This window comes from Miniopterus schreibersii (assembly GCF_964146895.1).
Source record: "Miniopterus schreibersii genome assembly, chromosome: 1".
NCBI lineage: Eukaryota > Metazoa > Chordata > Mammalia > Chiroptera > Miniopteridae > Miniopterus > Miniopterus schreibersii.
In genome coordinates, this window is record NC_138101.1 from 51,955,780 (window position 1) to 51,972,846 (window position 17,067).

At 40.0% G+C, this 17,067-nt stretch overlaps 1 protein-coding gene across 1 annotated transcript in view; it reads left to right on the forward strand.

Annotated features, from left to right (window-relative positions):
• Positions 1-17,067, forward strand: part of PKD2 (polycystin 2, transient receptor potential cation channel) — a 48,188-nt gene that overhangs the window by 16,943 nt on the left and 14,178 nt on the right. Inside the window, exons 3-9 of the mRNA XM_081158210.1 lie at positions 308-441; positions 3,007-3,257; positions 7,156-7,380; positions 9,720-9,948; positions 12,947-13,114; positions 14,803-14,984; positions 16,114-16,234. Coding sequence (XP_081014336.1) covers positions 308-441; positions 3,007-3,257; positions 7,156-7,380; positions 9,720-9,948; positions 12,947-13,114; positions 14,803-14,984; positions 16,114-16,234 — 1,310 coding nt within the window. The remainder of the gene's footprint in view (positions 1-307; positions 442-3,006; positions 3,258-7,155; positions 7,381-9,719; positions 9,949-12,946; positions 13,115-14,802; positions 14,985-16,113; positions 16,235-17,067) is intronic.

Sequence of the window (17,067 nt, forward strand, 5' to 3'; positions counted from 1 at the left end):
CCTGGGGCCTGTGCAGAGCAGCCTCCCGGGTGCAGAGGGTCTGACCTGGAGGCGCTGGGAGGTGAAGGTGGAGAGGCCTGTTGGAATTCCCAGATGTCGAGGAAACACGCCTGATCTTAATTCAGTACTCAGTAGTGAGCCAGTTCTGTTTCACATATGTCAGTGTTAACGTATTTCCTTTAGAAACCAGGGAGGTAGGGAGCTACCCTAGAAGAGTGCCGGGGAGGGGGAGAGGGCGAGAGCGCAGGCCGGCGGCCGTCTGCCCTGGGCCGGGCCGCGTGCAGCTCACCGGCTCTGTGTGTTCCAGTGACCTACGGGCTGATGAGCTCCAGCGTGTACTACTACACTCGCGTGATGTCACAGCTCTTCCTGGACACCCCAGTGTCCAAAATGGAGAAAACGAACTTTAAAACGCTTTCTTCAATGGAAGACTTCTGGAAGGTATTTACTAATAACTTTGAAAGTACCTCTTTGTCACTGAAAATTGTTCGTTTTGCTTCCTAAGTTCCATTTGGCAGTACCTGCAGGGCCTGCTGTGTAAGATGTGAACGTTATAGTGAGTTGTTAGAAGTATGTAACCTTGCCCCATGCTGAATATTTCAGACCTTAACTTACTTAATCCCCATAGCAGCCATACAAGGTAAACACCGCTATTCCCCAGGTTGTAAGTGAGTCTCAGGTTGATTCAGAGTGATTCCACATGGCCAGGGAGTGAGAAAAGCGGGCTGTGGTCTAGCCCGACGGACACTTCCACACCTGGTTTATAATTCACACAGCCATTCATGATGCAATAACTATCCTGAGTACCTCTCAGGATGTAAGGCCCACAGGGTAAAATTTAGCTGTTTTGTCTTCCTTTGGTTTTTTTTTCTTTTTTGTGTCTGTTGACCATGGCAGGTACCCTAGACCAGTGCTTGCTACAAGGCACTTGATACGAAGATCTCTAATGTAAAATTCAACCCAGCCCCTTCCCAAATTGCCAGATTCCAGCACGGTAGCAGAGGATGAACAATGAATGATACCATAGGGAAAACATGCAAGTAATGTGGAAGATATGGGCTCAGCACCTACAAAAATGGGGGGGAGGGCAGAGGGGGGTTGGAAAAGAAATGATTGTTTCTTCCTGAGGAGATATTTTCTAAAATTCTTAAAAAACCCAGGGATCAGAGCTGTTGATTTAAAAGATAGAGGAAACTGGATTACAGGAACATGTTCATTCTAAAGCCTAAAAATACTTGCCATCCAAAATTGCACTTGAGTAATATGAACATTTTCTTACCTCAGCTGGGCAAATCAGCTTATCTCTGTTGATCATCTGATAAGACACAGAGAATGGCTTGATGTCTTTCCTGTAGGCAAACTAACAAGGAACTTTTCACGCATACACACAGTTCTATGATAATAAATGCCAAGCTCTAAAAGCAGGTGGGCCGGGGTTAGAGAGTTCACCGTATGGAAAAAAGTCCAAACAGTTAAAAGATCCACCAGATGGCAGACTGTTTATCAAAACTAGAGCCTTTTCCTTTCCAAACAAGTTTCAAACCCTGATTATTATTAACTATTTTAATAAAGGAAAGTGAAGTTGATCATGGCTGTGGGTTTATGTAAATAGCCCCCTCTACCCCAGCCTTCAGTCCTAAGGCAAAAGTCAGAGTTTCCCTTTAGTAAGCGCCTACTGTGTGCCTATTATTCTGTGGAGTGATACAGAGAAAATTAGCATGGCCCCTACACAAGGATGACATGCAAATTTGTGAAGTGTTCTATATTTTTTTTAGAAAAGAAATGTACTGTTCATTATTCATTTGAAATATCACATGCACTTTTAAAAATTAAAAGTTTTAAACAATAGCATCCTAGCAATTAGGTGGCAGCAAACAACACACTGCCACAGACAAATATTTTGAAAAGCATTTACAGAAATACATTACACAAAATTCTATCTTGAATCCCTAAAAATAAATTAATACTCAAAATATTACTACCCCAACTCTCAAATTTAGTGGTATATAGGAAATTTTGATTTATATATTTATTCTATAATATATGAAACATCTTTATACATGTTATCCATGTTAACTGCATAGGCATTAGTTCCAGTTTTAACAAGACTGAAAAAATGCTACTTTATGTAGTTTTTGTATATTTAAGGACTATTGTGCAATATGCATAAAACTTCAGAAAACCAGTCAGCACCATTGTTTTACCTTTTACTGAAAATACAGTATTTATGGTATACAAAAAGAGGTCTTAACCCAATAAAACTTAAATAATTTTAAGTTAAAACATCTGTAACACTTTAAGTGCCTTGCAGATATCTCATGTATAAAGTCTGCTCAGTAAAATCGTCTAAATATTAAATAATAACTATAACCAAAATGCGTCTCACAGGAATCTTAGTGAGAATGGCCAGCAGTCATAATAGAAGGCAAATCCCAACTACAGCCAGTAGAAAGTGCTGCTGTAAGAAAAATTGTAATCATAAATTGTAATGGTTTCATGAATTTGCCTCACTAGACACTCTCCTTTGGTAACCATCGGTGGAATAAAAGCATAAGCCTCCGAAAGAGTTAGAGCATGTTAGTGTTTGCTTTCCAGCAAAACTAAAAACAAAACCTGAAAATATCAAAAGATGAGATTTCTTGGTTTCTGTTCATACTGTGAAGTGAAAACTGCAGGGTAATCCCAATAGGTTGAACCTCGTTGAGATCTGAGCACTCTACCTGTTTGTTGAGATCTAGACCATTCTCTTTCAAATCAGATGTAGTAACCATGCAAAAGATGGACATTACAGGTGCAGGAACCCAGGCTCCAAGGAGGATCCTGCTCTGGGCCTCACAACTAGCAAATGATGGAGTAAGAGCCAACTTAAATCTCTCTGACAGCAAAGCCACCCTTGTCACTCTGCTATGTTCACAGTGCTACCCTCTTGGTCATGCAAACATTCCAGGAAGGAGCAAGGCAGCCGCTGAGCTTGGAGCTTTTCAAAAATGTTTTCTGTGCTTTCAGTTCACAGAAGGCGCCTTATTGGATGGGCTCTACTGGAAGACCCAGCCCAGCAACAGAACTGAAGCTGACAACCGAAGCTTCATCTACTACGAGAACCTCCTGTTGGGGGTACCACGGATACGGCAACTCAAAGTCAGGAATGGATCCTGTTCTATCCCCCAGGACTTGAGAGATGAAATTAAAGAGTGCTATGATGTCTACTCTGTCAGTAGTGAAGACAGGGCTCCATTTGGTCTAAGAAATGGAACCGCGTAAGTGTATGTGGCTCATGGCCTTGTGTCCTGGCCTCTCACTGACATTCAGTCATTCATTCATTCATCCATCCATTCTCTGGCTCCTTCATCTAAGAAGATGCTTTCAATGCTTATATTTAAGGTCATGACCAAATTGACCTTTGATTTCTCAAGTTTTCTCTGCTTTTTACCCCCTTTCAGCTTCTACATACATATTTTTCAAAAGGCTAAATCACTGACCAATGGTCCACAAGAAAGAAGCTACTGGGCCTTCAGAGGTTTCTTTTAAGATGCCTGGATCTTATTTTTATATAACCAGTGATATCATTCACTAGGTTATTACTAGGCAGTTTTCTGGTATAGAAATTTTTTGTGAGCTCTTACAAATAAATTTTTGTTCCAAGTGCAGTTATTTAAAGTGGATAATAAGCCTGTGGGGGAGTTTTTCTATCTGGTCTAAAGTCCATGCTTCTCAAAGTGTGTGTATGGTTTTGAATGTATATCTATAATGTGCATATTTACAGGGATTTTTTTATGCTCTTTGATATACATACTTAAAACATTTCGTATATTAAGGGAGGACAGTCATTATTTTTAGAATTATGTAGTTATTAGAAAGAAATGAGAACTCTCAGGCTTTTCCACAGTGGGCCTCTGGGGGTCACTGCCATGGTTAAGTTACTGTGGTGAGAATTGCCATCTGAGCTTTACTAAGCTAATTCTTTCCATTCATCTAGATTCCTTTTCTGGGAGCGCAGGCTCCCAGAATTCCAGATTTGTTCATATACCTTTTCTATGATCAGATTCATTGTCATCTAGTACATACCCTATTTAATGCCAGGCTCCACAAGAAATTTAGTAAAAATCAGAAGATTTAGAGTAAAGAGACTAAACTTAAAAGACTTTTCCCCCCAGGTTATGATAGTGATTTTCCTTTCCAGTGCTCCTTTTTCTAGTTCCCACAAAGCATAAGCATGCCCTTAAACTGTGGAACCTTGTCAAATATTTTACTTTATCTCATATCATAAATAAGAGAATTATGTAGCCACTGCCCCATGCCGGATGCTGTTTAAGAAATGATTTTATCCATTGTCTCATCTACTCACCACGAAACAACTCTGAAGTAGGTAACACCTCCATTTTATAGATGAAAAAACAGAGGCTCGCTTATCCAAAGTGCCACAGGTAGTAAATGGATCCAAGCTGGGATTTAACCAGCTTGACCCCAAAACCTGTGTTTTCTTCTTTCCTGTCAGTTATGTTAAGGTGGCTTCCTGCCACCCTCAGCTCCCCATCATTCTTCAAGCTTCTTGGGGGCAAGGACTCTGTTTTGTTCACTGCCCTGTTCTCAAAGCCTTGAACAGTGCCTGGCCTGGAAAGATGCTCAGTAAATAGCTATTGGGTACGTGGATGAATAAGCGATTTCCATTGAGGGCGGACTGCTGAAGATCTTTCTTGTGTGTGCCTAAGCTGCCCCGTGATCCTACCATATTCTCAAGTTACTCCCATTTCTCCTTCCCTTCAACTCTAGACTTCTTGAAAGAACAGTCTTCACTTGCCACCTCCACTTCCTTACCACCGATTCACCCCTTAAAGCTTAAAATCCTTTCTGTGGAGATCTCTCTTGGAAGCTCCCAGTGACCTCTAGTTAACAGATGCACTGGACAGCTCTCCGTCTTCCTCCTAGTCAGCCTCTGCAGAGTGTGCGGCGCTGATAGCTTGTTCTTTTGACTTCTGTGAGTGACACTGGACTCGGGTTCTCTTAATGCTGCACCCCCTTTCTTTCCTCCCCCCTCCTGTCTTGCTCCCAGGTTCTATATTCAGATCTCTGCCTTTTCTTTCTTTATATTCTTTCCCTTGAAATTCAGATGCCTTCCCCTGTCATCTCTATTTGATGACTCACCATCCCTGAGTGTCCGCATGTGTCTGCATGTTCCCGGTGAGGTCTTCATTTCCTAGCAGGGCCCTGGGGTGGCAGCAGCAGTCAACAAAGCAGAGTCCAATGCCGTGTCTTCACAGATCTTACATTCTAGTGATAGAAGGTAAATTTGCATTCTCCCACACGTCCCCCCAGCTCCTATAGTTCCGTAATCTCCAAACTGAACCTATCACTTTCTTACTGGATTTGCCCTTCCTCCTGTTGCTGGCACCACCATCTTCGCACTATCCCAGAAGAGAGAGCACAGAGTCGTTCTTGAGATATCCCCTCTCCCTTGCCCTAGTTTCCAAGTCAGTTGCCAAGTCCTGTTGACAGTCACTGCAGTGGAGACACTGTCTGTCCTTCCGTCTTCCCACCGTCATTGCTCTGGTTCAGGCCTCACCACCTCTTGATTATTGCAGGGACTGCTGGCTGAGCTGTGTCAGGGCCCCCAGGACCACCCCCAGGTCCAGTGATTCTCTGGAAGGATTCACAACACTCAGCGTATACTCATATTCATGGCCAAGGTTTGTTGCAGCAGAAGGATCATAGAGCAGAAGCAGCAGAAGGTGCGGGCACATGGGGCGACGTCCGGCTGAAACAAAGGGCAGGCTTCCCAAAGCCTTCTCCCAGTAGCCTCACATGGGATAGGATTCATTCCTCCAGTAACCATTTGCAACAGCATGTGTGAAATGTCATCTGTCAGGGAAGCTCATTAGGGGCATAGTGCCCTAGTGTTAACAGGGTGCTGGTCAAATAGGTACCCTCTCCTGGCATGTACCACAATCCCAGGGTCTTAGAAGGAAAGCATGCGTTCAGCCTAAGCCACCTTGTGTGTGCAGACAGCTTGGGCAGGGTAAGGCACTCCTGCCAGTCAGGGAAAGTTATATATCAGTGTAGAGAACTATTTATCAGTCAGGTTCCAGATTCCAACCAAGTCCAACCCTGCAGGCAGGAAAGGCCATCTCAGACCTGCTCTGTTAACTCCTTTCTGCGCATGGGCTCTCTGCTGCTCACCACACCAGTCTTTCCTGCCGCCGCCAGAGTAACCCAGTTCTGAGCCTCTCAGAAACTTTCCCTGTGGTGACTCCATGCTTGCCCTTCACAACTGACCAACTGTCTCCCTTTTGACCCTCTTTTCTTCAAACTACTGGCTGAGTGCCTTGTACTTCTCTGGCCTTGCCTGGCTCCAGCTTGAAGATGCCTTTCCCACCCACCTGTCTGAGCAAGTCCGAACCCTACTCACCTTTCACGGCTGGTTCCAATGTGACTTCTTCCCAAAGCTTATGTGATCCCCCTTTCCCATCACTGGACCTCCAAGCAAAGACAACTTTCTTCTGATCTGAAATTTCTCTATACTGCTCTTTTTATTCTTGTTATCATTTATCTTGTATTTTAATTGTTTAATTACGACTCATCTCTCCCTACTTGTTACAAACTTGGGAGGAAAAAGATCCTGGTTCATCTTTATATCCCCATAAATACCAAAGAAACATCTGGCTCCTAAGTGAGCCTCTGCAAATATTTGTGGATTAAATTCCCAAATGCCGTGTGGAGTCGTAGTTAGTTCATTTGCCAAGAGTGGCACTCGATGAACTTGTACCTCTTTTGGGTGAAGTCTTCTTTGGGGGCCTAGGGTCGTCTAGTCCTAGACTACAGTTACCCACGGAAGGCAGCCATAGGAACTAACGGCTAATAGCTCAGGGTATGGAGCCAGACAGTCCTGATCTGTGTTCCTGACTCTGCTCTCAAAGGTTTTGAGACTAAGTTGACCTCTCTAAGCCTCAGGGCCCTCCTCCCTAAAATGGCAATAATAACTCTATGAGAATTAAGTAAGAAAACACTCATGAAGCACCGTGCCAAGCACATCACCCAACTCGGTAAGACTTACATATTTTTAATTACATACTCTCTCTTACCAGGAACCAACTATCTTTGTAATTACCACAAGTCTTCTACTGATTTTACCTGTTTGTTTTCATTTTGTTTTTTAATTAGTTGGATCTATACAAGCGAAAAAGACTTGAATGGGAGTAGCCACTGGGGCGTGATGGCAACTTATAGTGGAGCTGGCTACTACCTGGATTTGTCAAGAACAAGGGAGGAAACAGCCGCTCAGATTGCTAGCCTCAAGAAAAATGTCTGGCTGGACCGAGGAACCAGGGCAACTTTTATTGACTTTTCAGTGTACAACGCCAACATTAACCTTTTCTGTGTGATCAGGTGTGTACCCAGCGCACACATTTTCGTGTATTTGTAGGTGCATCCCAATCTAGAGGTAGGCCAGAAAACTGCTGCCTGCAGTTGGCTGACTGAATGTCAAGCATCAGAGCTGATAGCAAGGGAGGGGTGAAAACTGAAGGCTTATTGGGGTAAGGATATTGGAGGGAACGGATTTAGGATCCTGAATTCTAATGGGTTGGGAAAACCTTAAGTCTGGTTCAGATTCCTCCCAACAACACTGTTTTGCTAACATCTATTTGTACTCATTGTAAGGCTGATCGGTGCTCCATGCTCCATGACTAAGGCCCCAGCCATCAAATCTTGACTCATTTCCCTGAGTTTCCCAATCCTAGATGATGCCCCTGGTATTAGAACATGAGCACAGTGGTCAGTAACATTTCTGGGTTCAGTAGGATACCCAGGTTATCAGCTTGTATTCAAGATTTGCCACAGGCACATCAAGTTCCTTCTTACAGATCCTGTGGCATTGCCATCATAAGCACTCAAGTGACAGTGAGGACACCAACAGAGATTCCACTCATTTGTCTGGGGCCTCTTATTCATTCATTCACTCAGCAAACATTTATTTAACATTTAATATGGTGCCAGGCACTATTCTAGGTCCTTGGGACACATCAGTGAGCAAGATAAAGGTCCCTGCCCTTGCAGAGCTTTGCATCAATCAGGAAAAGATAGATAGTAGGCAATTAACAAACAAAAAACCCCAACAAATTAATTAAACTATATATTAGAAGGTAATGTGTTATTTAAAAAGAAAGTAGAATAGGCAAGGAGGTCTGGAGCTCACCCACTTGAATCATCCTGGTGACCATTTCGCCAACACCTAAACATCGTCAACATGAATTACTTGCACACATATTTACCTACCAAATAAGGATAAATTTTCATAATATCTTTATTTTGTGATCATTTTTGAGGCTAAACTCAACTTTGCTTTACATGGCCAGTTAGATTTTTCCCAGTCCTTATATTTAACAACTTTTGCAGAAAGTAATATCACATTAAAACAAATAACAATTATTACCAGAAATGAATGAAAATCTATTGCAATTTTTATTGAACATTTTAATGATTCCAGCAAGGATAGGAAGAGGGTAGAAACAGGCTGGCAGTGCTGGTTGACTTTTAAGGAAATGTCTATTTATAGAAGGTCTTGAGTATGTCTTTCTCTTCCTCTCCATACTTTAGGGGTGAATACTGTCAAGGCAATTACTTCATTTCTCTACACTGTTGTCTGAGTTTCTGGAAGGGGTTGACAGATGTAGGGCAAGACAGCCCAGAGAGAGATGACTTGGCATAAAGGCTACTTCCTGACCTTGTGAGTTTGCACTGAGGCTGTCACGAGGCTCTTCATTTCAGTGTTGCTCTCCTGATTTTCTTATAAAAAAGAAAAAAAGCAGGAGAAGAAAGCAGAGACTGACAGTAAAGAGGAAGGAAATATTTTCACAGTTCTGTGACCAATTCTAATTTGCTGTGACCCCTGCCTATATTTGATTACTGCTCATGCATGGGTCTTAGATGCTCAGGTTCTAGATGGAGCTACCCATCCTGTAATAGGAGAAATGGTATGATTAATAGCTGACTAAAGGTCCTTTAAAAGTCTTACAGTTAAGGAGGTAGAGATTCTATTTCCAGTTTGATAGAAAGACTATACCATTGAGTGAATCATTTAACTTTCTCAGTGGGACACCTATAAAATGGCAATTTGACAAGAAATGTCCTCAGTTTAATTGTGTTACCACTAGAGATCAATGCCATCAGTAGAAATGGGGGAAAAATGAGACATTTACTGAGCACCTATTAACTGTAAGGCTCTGGGAAGGGAAGCAGAAAAGTACTCCCAGGGTAAATTATTCGATTCAAATGAGTGTTACCAAATGAATGAATGGGAAACTCTGACCCTCTCTTTATATATGTACAAAACATACAATTCTCAACCAGATTATACATGTTTTGAGTGCATTGACTTATATTTCTTATTTCTTCATTGCCTACTAGAATGACTTGCATTTAATAAAAGGCCTAGAAAGGCTTGTTTGTTGATTAACTTTTACATTACAAAAAAAATGTATATAGCATTTTCCAAGTAACCAGAAGTAAAGGGGAGACTTATCTTTTACCTTTTGTTATATAAAATTCTTCAAGTCTAGAGTCACTGGCTTTGATTAAAAAAATGTTTTGCGACTAGTTTGGGGTGACATGTGGTTATGATTTTATTACCTCACAGTGCAGGGACAGAACAGATGGACGTCCTGTCCTGGACGCATCTGTATGTTGTTGTTATTGTTACTGTCTTAATTGTTCTTATTACAATGCAGGTTATTGGTTGAATTCCCAGCAACAGGCGGTGTGATTCCATCTTGGCAATTTCAGCCTGTAAAGCTGATCCGCTATGTCACAACTTTTGATTTCTTCCTGGCGGCCTGTGAGATTATCTTTTGTTTCTTTACCCTCTACTATGTGGTGGAAGAGATATTGGAGATACGCATTCACAAGCTACACTATTTCAGGAGTTTCTGGAATTGTCTGGACGTTGTGATCATTGTGGTAGGTTCAGGACCACCAAATCCCACCTCTGTTATAAAAACTTGTCAGTGAGAGTCTCTGCCTCCTCCGCAGGTGCACCTGAAACTTCTCTGTCACACCAACTCTGCTGTTACTAGTCGTTTCCTCAATTTGCATGAGTAACCCTCTGAATATGGAAGTAAAGGGCCATTTACAGTAACCTCTCAAGTAGCCACACTAATAACAAAAACAATAATAACTCATATTTGCCTTTGTTGTGCCATGAGATATGGGGGGGAAAACAATGTTTTGTGTTGTTGATTCTGTTTTTTGTTCATGATATTTTTCTTCAACTGCTAGTAAAAATTGATGTATATTTTTCTACACGTGTGTAACGTTACAGCAAGAAGTATCCTGAAATAGTTTGGGTGGCAGAGAAAGTCTCTCACTATTTACATTTTTCTGCAAAAGGCCCACAGTGTACAGAATGTATGGCGAGCAAGATTTTCTCTATGAGGTGCAAGAAATCGTAAGAGTTATGACAGAGTCAAGGCTATGACACCTGCAAACCCCCTGCCTGCCCCTGGCTGTATTATAACCTCTAACATTTCGTTCAAGATGGTTCCCTTCAGCATCAGCCACTTCCTTCCAGAAGCCTCAGGGTAGAAACGTATGTTTGCAAGCTTTTCTCCCTTCTGCAATACCAGTCTGTTGCTAAGCCCTGTTACACAGTTAAGCATCTAATAACATGCGTAGTTGTCACATGTTAAAGGTCGACCAGCAGAGGTGCCCCTCTGACACCTCAGGAAGTGATGCGTCACTGCTGTCTCATCCTCTCTTCTAGTTTTCTACTCGCTGGTCAGTGTTCTTCCCCCGCAGCCAGAAAGTCATTTGTGAAGCATTTACATCAAGTTATTATCAAATCATCCGTAGGATTAGTTTAGTAAAATATAGACAATATGTTATCGAATATTATCAATACGTTAACATATTATGTTATTAAATGTAAAAAATATTAATATGTGAATAAAAGAATACTTAAGACATAAAAAGAGCTATAAGACATAAAAAGGAGCTATTATTGCATGGCAATAATAATATGGACAGGAGCAATAATAGTAACATTTGGTATCACTTTAGAAACCATATGTGCTGAGCACAGTCCCAAGAGCTTTTCATATATAGAAGTTCATTTAATCCTCACAAGAACCATCTTAACCACTCTGTCACTGCTCATAAACCATGTACATGTGTACTTGAGAAGAGCTTTTAATTCTACAGAACACAGTGGAACTGATCCAACCCTGATGCGGTTAGAAGTGCATCCCTTCTTTCACGACGGTCCTGTTAACATCACCCAGTTCCTGTGGGTGAACTCTTGATCCTGACATTCTCAGCGGATTAATAATGAACACGGTTACCAAAAAATGTGCAGTATTCAAGGAAGCTGGAAAGCTGATGATACTAGAAATAATTTTCCAAAATATTTTGTACTGTGGGATGGCTGACAGTAGTCCGTATACATTAAAAATTATTCCAGAAGACAATTATTGTTTGGAACTCTAAAGATGCTAAACCTAGTGATTTGGTTTATATGAATTATTTATATTTAGGTCATTGAGGATAATGGTGAAAAGATGCATGTAATTTATGCTAATTAATAGCAATCTTCTTTTTAACTGCATTACTTCAGTATCAGCAAAAGGCTAGTCAGTGGTATTCAGCTTTTTGTGATTATGGACGCCTGTCAGAAAACTTTGATGACACATCCTAATGTATTTGTTTATAAAGTGTGTGTGTGTGTGTGTGTGTGTGTGTGTGTATTGGTATAACAGGTACATTTGTAAGCAGTACACAAGATAGAATGAAAGATTGGGATAAAAATAAATAGAAATAGAATTCTAGCACTTTCTCATCAACTGCCTAGAAGCTTTAATATATTCTTCCCACACCCCAGTGAATTGCCTCCTCCCCCATTTGGAGACCACTGGACAAAGCAGCTGATGATATCATTGGAGTTGAGGATAGTTTCTTTGGCTCAGCAGCCACAACATTTTGCAAGTATTTCTTTGAAAACTTACTTCACTGTGCTGTTCTTATTATTTTAACTCTTAGTGCTGCCAAGACAACAGTTCAGACGGAGTGCTTTTAAAAAGAACAAGGAAGGACCACTGGAATCTCACTTCGTCAAACCTTCCTGGCCCAGTGGGAATAAAGGCACTTTCTGCTCACCCCCCCTCATTGCCCGGTGTTCCATCAGACCTTGAACCCTCGGAAAGGAGCCAGAGCTTTTTTGTTTTATCTGGCCCAAATTTGCTTGCCCACCTGACTTGAAAAAAGTCCAACTGAAACTTAAAATGATATCCTAAATATAAATATAACATCTTAGAATCATTTTGAAAATATTTCCTCTATTTTTGTGGTTTTTTCTAACACTCTGAAGTCTACAGGCTTACTTCAGTCACCCATTTGTCCTAAGCAATAGTCTTTCAAAACTAGCAGAATTACTGAAAAAAGGAAGACTACCTTCCTTAAAGACAGAGTTTGTGTGTTTGACTTCTGTTGCTTCCTCTTGGCCCCCAGCACAGTGCTGAGCACATAAACGTCCACTATGTATTGGTTGAATAGAGGAAAGAATGGATGGCTAGAAATGGAAGAAAAGATCATAGACAAAAACAGAAAGCAATATGAGGCAGAGAAGGCAGAAGGGTAGAAAGTGCTTTAAATGAGGGTGGCAAAAAAAACAGAAGTCATCCGTGTTTGAATTTAATTTTGAAACATGGCAACATCTTGTGTGTGCACTCATTGAAGTCCTATTCCTAACTTAGGGAAATGCAAAAAGCCAACATATTGTTTTACTTGTTTTATGACAGTGCTCAACACTTTCCGTGTGTGTGAGTGACTTTTGTGGACGCCATTAGGAGAGCAGAACGTTGAGCCCTAGAATTAATACAGTGCAAAGAGAAATAAACTAGTCATTTTAGGGTAAGTTACATATTTCTAAAACACTGTAATAATATATAAATCTTTTGTTTTCCAGCTATCGGTGGTAGCTATAGGAATTAACATACACAGAACATCAAATGTGGAGGCGCTGTTACAGTTTCTGGAAGATCAAAATACTTTCCCCAACTTTGAGCATCTGGCATACTGGCAAATACAGTTCAACAATATAGCTGCGGTCATAGTCTTTTTTGTCTGGATTAAGGTAATTTATACATACCATGTTCTGCATTTTTAATATTTCCCTTCTTTTTATGAACATGAATTACACAAAATGTTGGCGAAGTTTGCTTTTGTGGCCAAATTCAAGTACCCAGACAAAGCTGCTCCATATTTTAAGGTAGAGTAGTGGGACTCATTTGATCATTTATGTCCCTGTGCGCTGCTCCCTGCTCCCTGCACTCTTGCACGGCCTGTCCCTGCAGGTGTTGTTTAACAGGTGCAATAAGACGCCTTTTCGGCACATCAGCTGGGCTTGGAGTCCCAGGCTACTGTAACTCAGGGACAGGTCACCTGGATATGGGTCACCTAGATGAAGGAAAAGGAACTGAAATAATCGGGGGGGGCAGAGATGACTGATTGGAAATGTTCTCAGGAAAGATGGCCTCTTTTCCAAGTACAGGGCATAGGGAAGCTTTACCTAGAACTGAAGCTGGGATGGGCACCTCTTCCAGGCAGTTCCTTAATGACTCATTTCCTTCTTTTCCCAAGACACAATGTGCATTTTCATGTATGTGTAAGGTTAGGGCATTTCATCAGCAGCAGTAAGCCTTACTTCTGGAGATGCAGGAAATTTCAGTCATTCCGCCAGCCTATCACCAATCAAGGTCTATGATTGTGCCATCCAGACAGTAGCTACTCACCACAGGTGTCCACCTGTATTTAAATGTAAATTAATTACAATTACATACAGTTAAACATTCAGTTCCTTGGTCACTCTAGCCACATTGTAAGTGCTTGATGTGTATATGTGGCTTGTAGCTACTGCATTGGACAGTGGAAATATAGAACATTTCCATCATCACAGAAAATTCTATTGAACAGCACATTTTTAAAAGGCACATGCAACAGTTACTTGTTTTTCTGAATTGGTATCCACACCTGGAATGCCTGAGATTTATCAGAGCACGTAGACCTCATCCTGTATCTCTCATACCTTTTATTCAGTCACATGGTTGTTCAGGAGAAACCATCACTAATGTACCAAACCTTTTTCATAAGATAGTAATAATAATACATATCTCGTAGAAATACAAATAGAAATTGTATTAAAAATGTGATTACAACACCCTGAAAAAAATTTTGGTGTAGCCAGAAACAATTTATAAGAGATCTTCAAGTAAAATTCTAGGTGGCTTATTTAGTGCTTCACTTGTAAACATATATTGTCCCCAAAACTTTAAGAACCATTACATTCTTTCAGGCAGGGTCGTGACTAGACCTGTTTGTATCTCCCAGGGTTCCTCCACCAAGGCTTCTAGCTAGAGCTGTAGGAGTTGTCACGCCCCCTGGGCTGTGAGCAGCTCCAGCTGAGCAGCTGTCCTCAGTGCCTTGTCTACAAAAAAGCTCAGTATGGTTTTGCAGTCAGACCAAACTGGGTTTGAATCCTGACTCCAAGCCCCAGCTGACTCCCGAGATAGAATATTCCCAGCTCCAAGAGTAGTGCCTGGCACATGATAGACACTCAACAAATACTTTCTGAATGAGAAGTAGAAGTTGCTAGATTTGAAAGAAAGCAAGTCATTTTTCTTTCACTTAGCATATTTTCAGGGTTAATTCAGGTTGCAAGATGTATCAGAATTTCATCTGTAAGGCTGAACAATGTTCCATTGTATGTATATACCACATTTTGTCTACCCATTCATCTGTTGCTATCTTCCCTCTCTTTTACAGCTCTTCAAATTCATCAACTTCAACAGGACCATGAGTCAGCTGTCCACAACCATGTCTCGGTGTGCCAAGGACCTCTTTGGCTTCGCAATTATGTTCTTCATTATTTTCTTAGCTTATGCTCAGTTGGCATACCTTGTCTTTGGCACTCAGGTTGATGACTTCAGTACTTTCCAAGAGTGTATGTAAGTATATATGAAACTAAGAAGAAAAATTTAATCAGAGATGTCACTGCCTTCTCAAGAATAAAGGATAAATCTTCGTGGTTGCTATTTAACCACCAAGTGTTTAAAAGTAATTGCTTAAAATGAGAATTAATTCTCTTTCCCAGAAACATTGACCCACCAATGCAAAGATGACCATACACTCTGAAATGCTGATGCTTGAGGTAACAGCCGGAAAGGAGTTAGACATAGTAGATCAGCCGTAGTAAGTCAACACTGTTCCAAGATCAAGGTCTTCTTAGCACCAAATGCAAATGGTAGCTTTTAAGATACCATTTGCCTATATTTTTATTTCTATGCAGTATTGTTGCCATATGTTTTAAACGTCAAGTTATTTTCTAAGGAAGAAATAGTATTTCTAATATTCTAGGAGAAACTCAAACCAGTACAGGATTTTTCAGTCTTTTTCCAGAGTTCTCAAATATAATATAAAAACAGGAAAAGTAGCCAGTATCACATTTCCATTCCATTAGAAAGGAGTTAGTTAGGAAAGGAGATGATCATGATAATGGAAGTTAATAGGACTTTGTGCATGGGGATCCCTAATTAATGTTGCTGTTTGATAAAAGTCAGAAATGAAAATGATTTTACTTGATTTTATTAATTAAGACCCAGCATTGGTAACACGTGGCAACTCTAGACCCCACTTTGAGTTTGTGTCAGAATATTGGATTTTTGAGACATACAATTTTCGCTCCTTCAAAATCTTTTTAAAAAAAGATTTTAAATTCAGACCCAGATGACCATTGTGAAGGTTTAGGGTTACCATGTTTTACCTAAATTATGTATTACATTCTTATAGCCTATTGCTTTATAAGTTATCCAGTAATAATCATCATTATATTTTCTTTTTAACCAAATTGGAATAACATTTAGCATGAAAGAATATTATTTTATTCCAGAAAGCTTCAGTTACTCATATAAGTAAGTTTTCCAAAGGGAATGACAATTTTCTGTTATTTGATAGCTGTCTACACTGAAAAAAAAGTCTGAAAGTGTGAAATCATCTTTTAAGAAATGCTGCCTCAATGCTGGACATTCTTTGTTTTTGTATTGTGGTGTTGTGTTGTGTTTTGTTTTGTTTTTATAGCTTCACTCAATTCCGTATCATTTTGGGTGATATCAACTTCGCAGAGATTGAGGAAGCTAATCGAGTTTTGGGACCACTTTATTTCACTACATTTGTGTTCTTTATGTTCTTCATTCTTTTGGTATGTACGCTTTTATTTAGAGTGAGGTGATTTAAATTTCATAAATCACCATCTTTTCTTTTCTCTACACTCTATTCCCTATCATTTTTTAAAAGACCCAGGAAGTAGAAAAATGTGGATATTATAAATCATATTTTATTTTACTTCTCTTTGATTTACAGTTTTAAGTCTTCATCAAATATCTTTTCCATGGACTTTCCTTTATCTATAGATGATAGATAGATGATAGATAGATAGATGATAGATAGATAGATGATAGATGATAGATGATAGATAGATAGATAGATAGATAGATAGATAGATAGATAGATAGATAGATAGATAGATAGATAGATGATAGATAGATAGATGATAGATAGATAATATATATTCAATGCAAAAAGATAGATCGAGTGCAGTTTATAAAGTTACTTAAAATTGTGCTCTGCCAAAAAAGTAGACTATGCCTACATGCTTTGTTAACACAAACATCAGCACTTTCATGGTCATTTGCTAGCATGACTTTGCATTTCTCCTCTTCTGTTTAAAAAAGAGGAACTGACAAAGCAAGCTAGATCCAGGATATCAAGAGTAATACTTGAGTGAATTATTGCTTGTCAAGATTAAGATATTTTGTCTTCACTTACTCATATTTAGCATACCTAGAGATTAAATCTAACAATATATGGAAATTGCTTTAAAATTACATTAAAAATATTTGTTTATTCTCTTGATTTGGTACAAATTAACATTTTTACCATTTGGCCTTGTTAATTAGGATTTTTTAAAAGGCATTTTGTTCTTCATCTTAACATTTATACATTTATGTGTCTGTTCCACTAAGAAAGTATTAA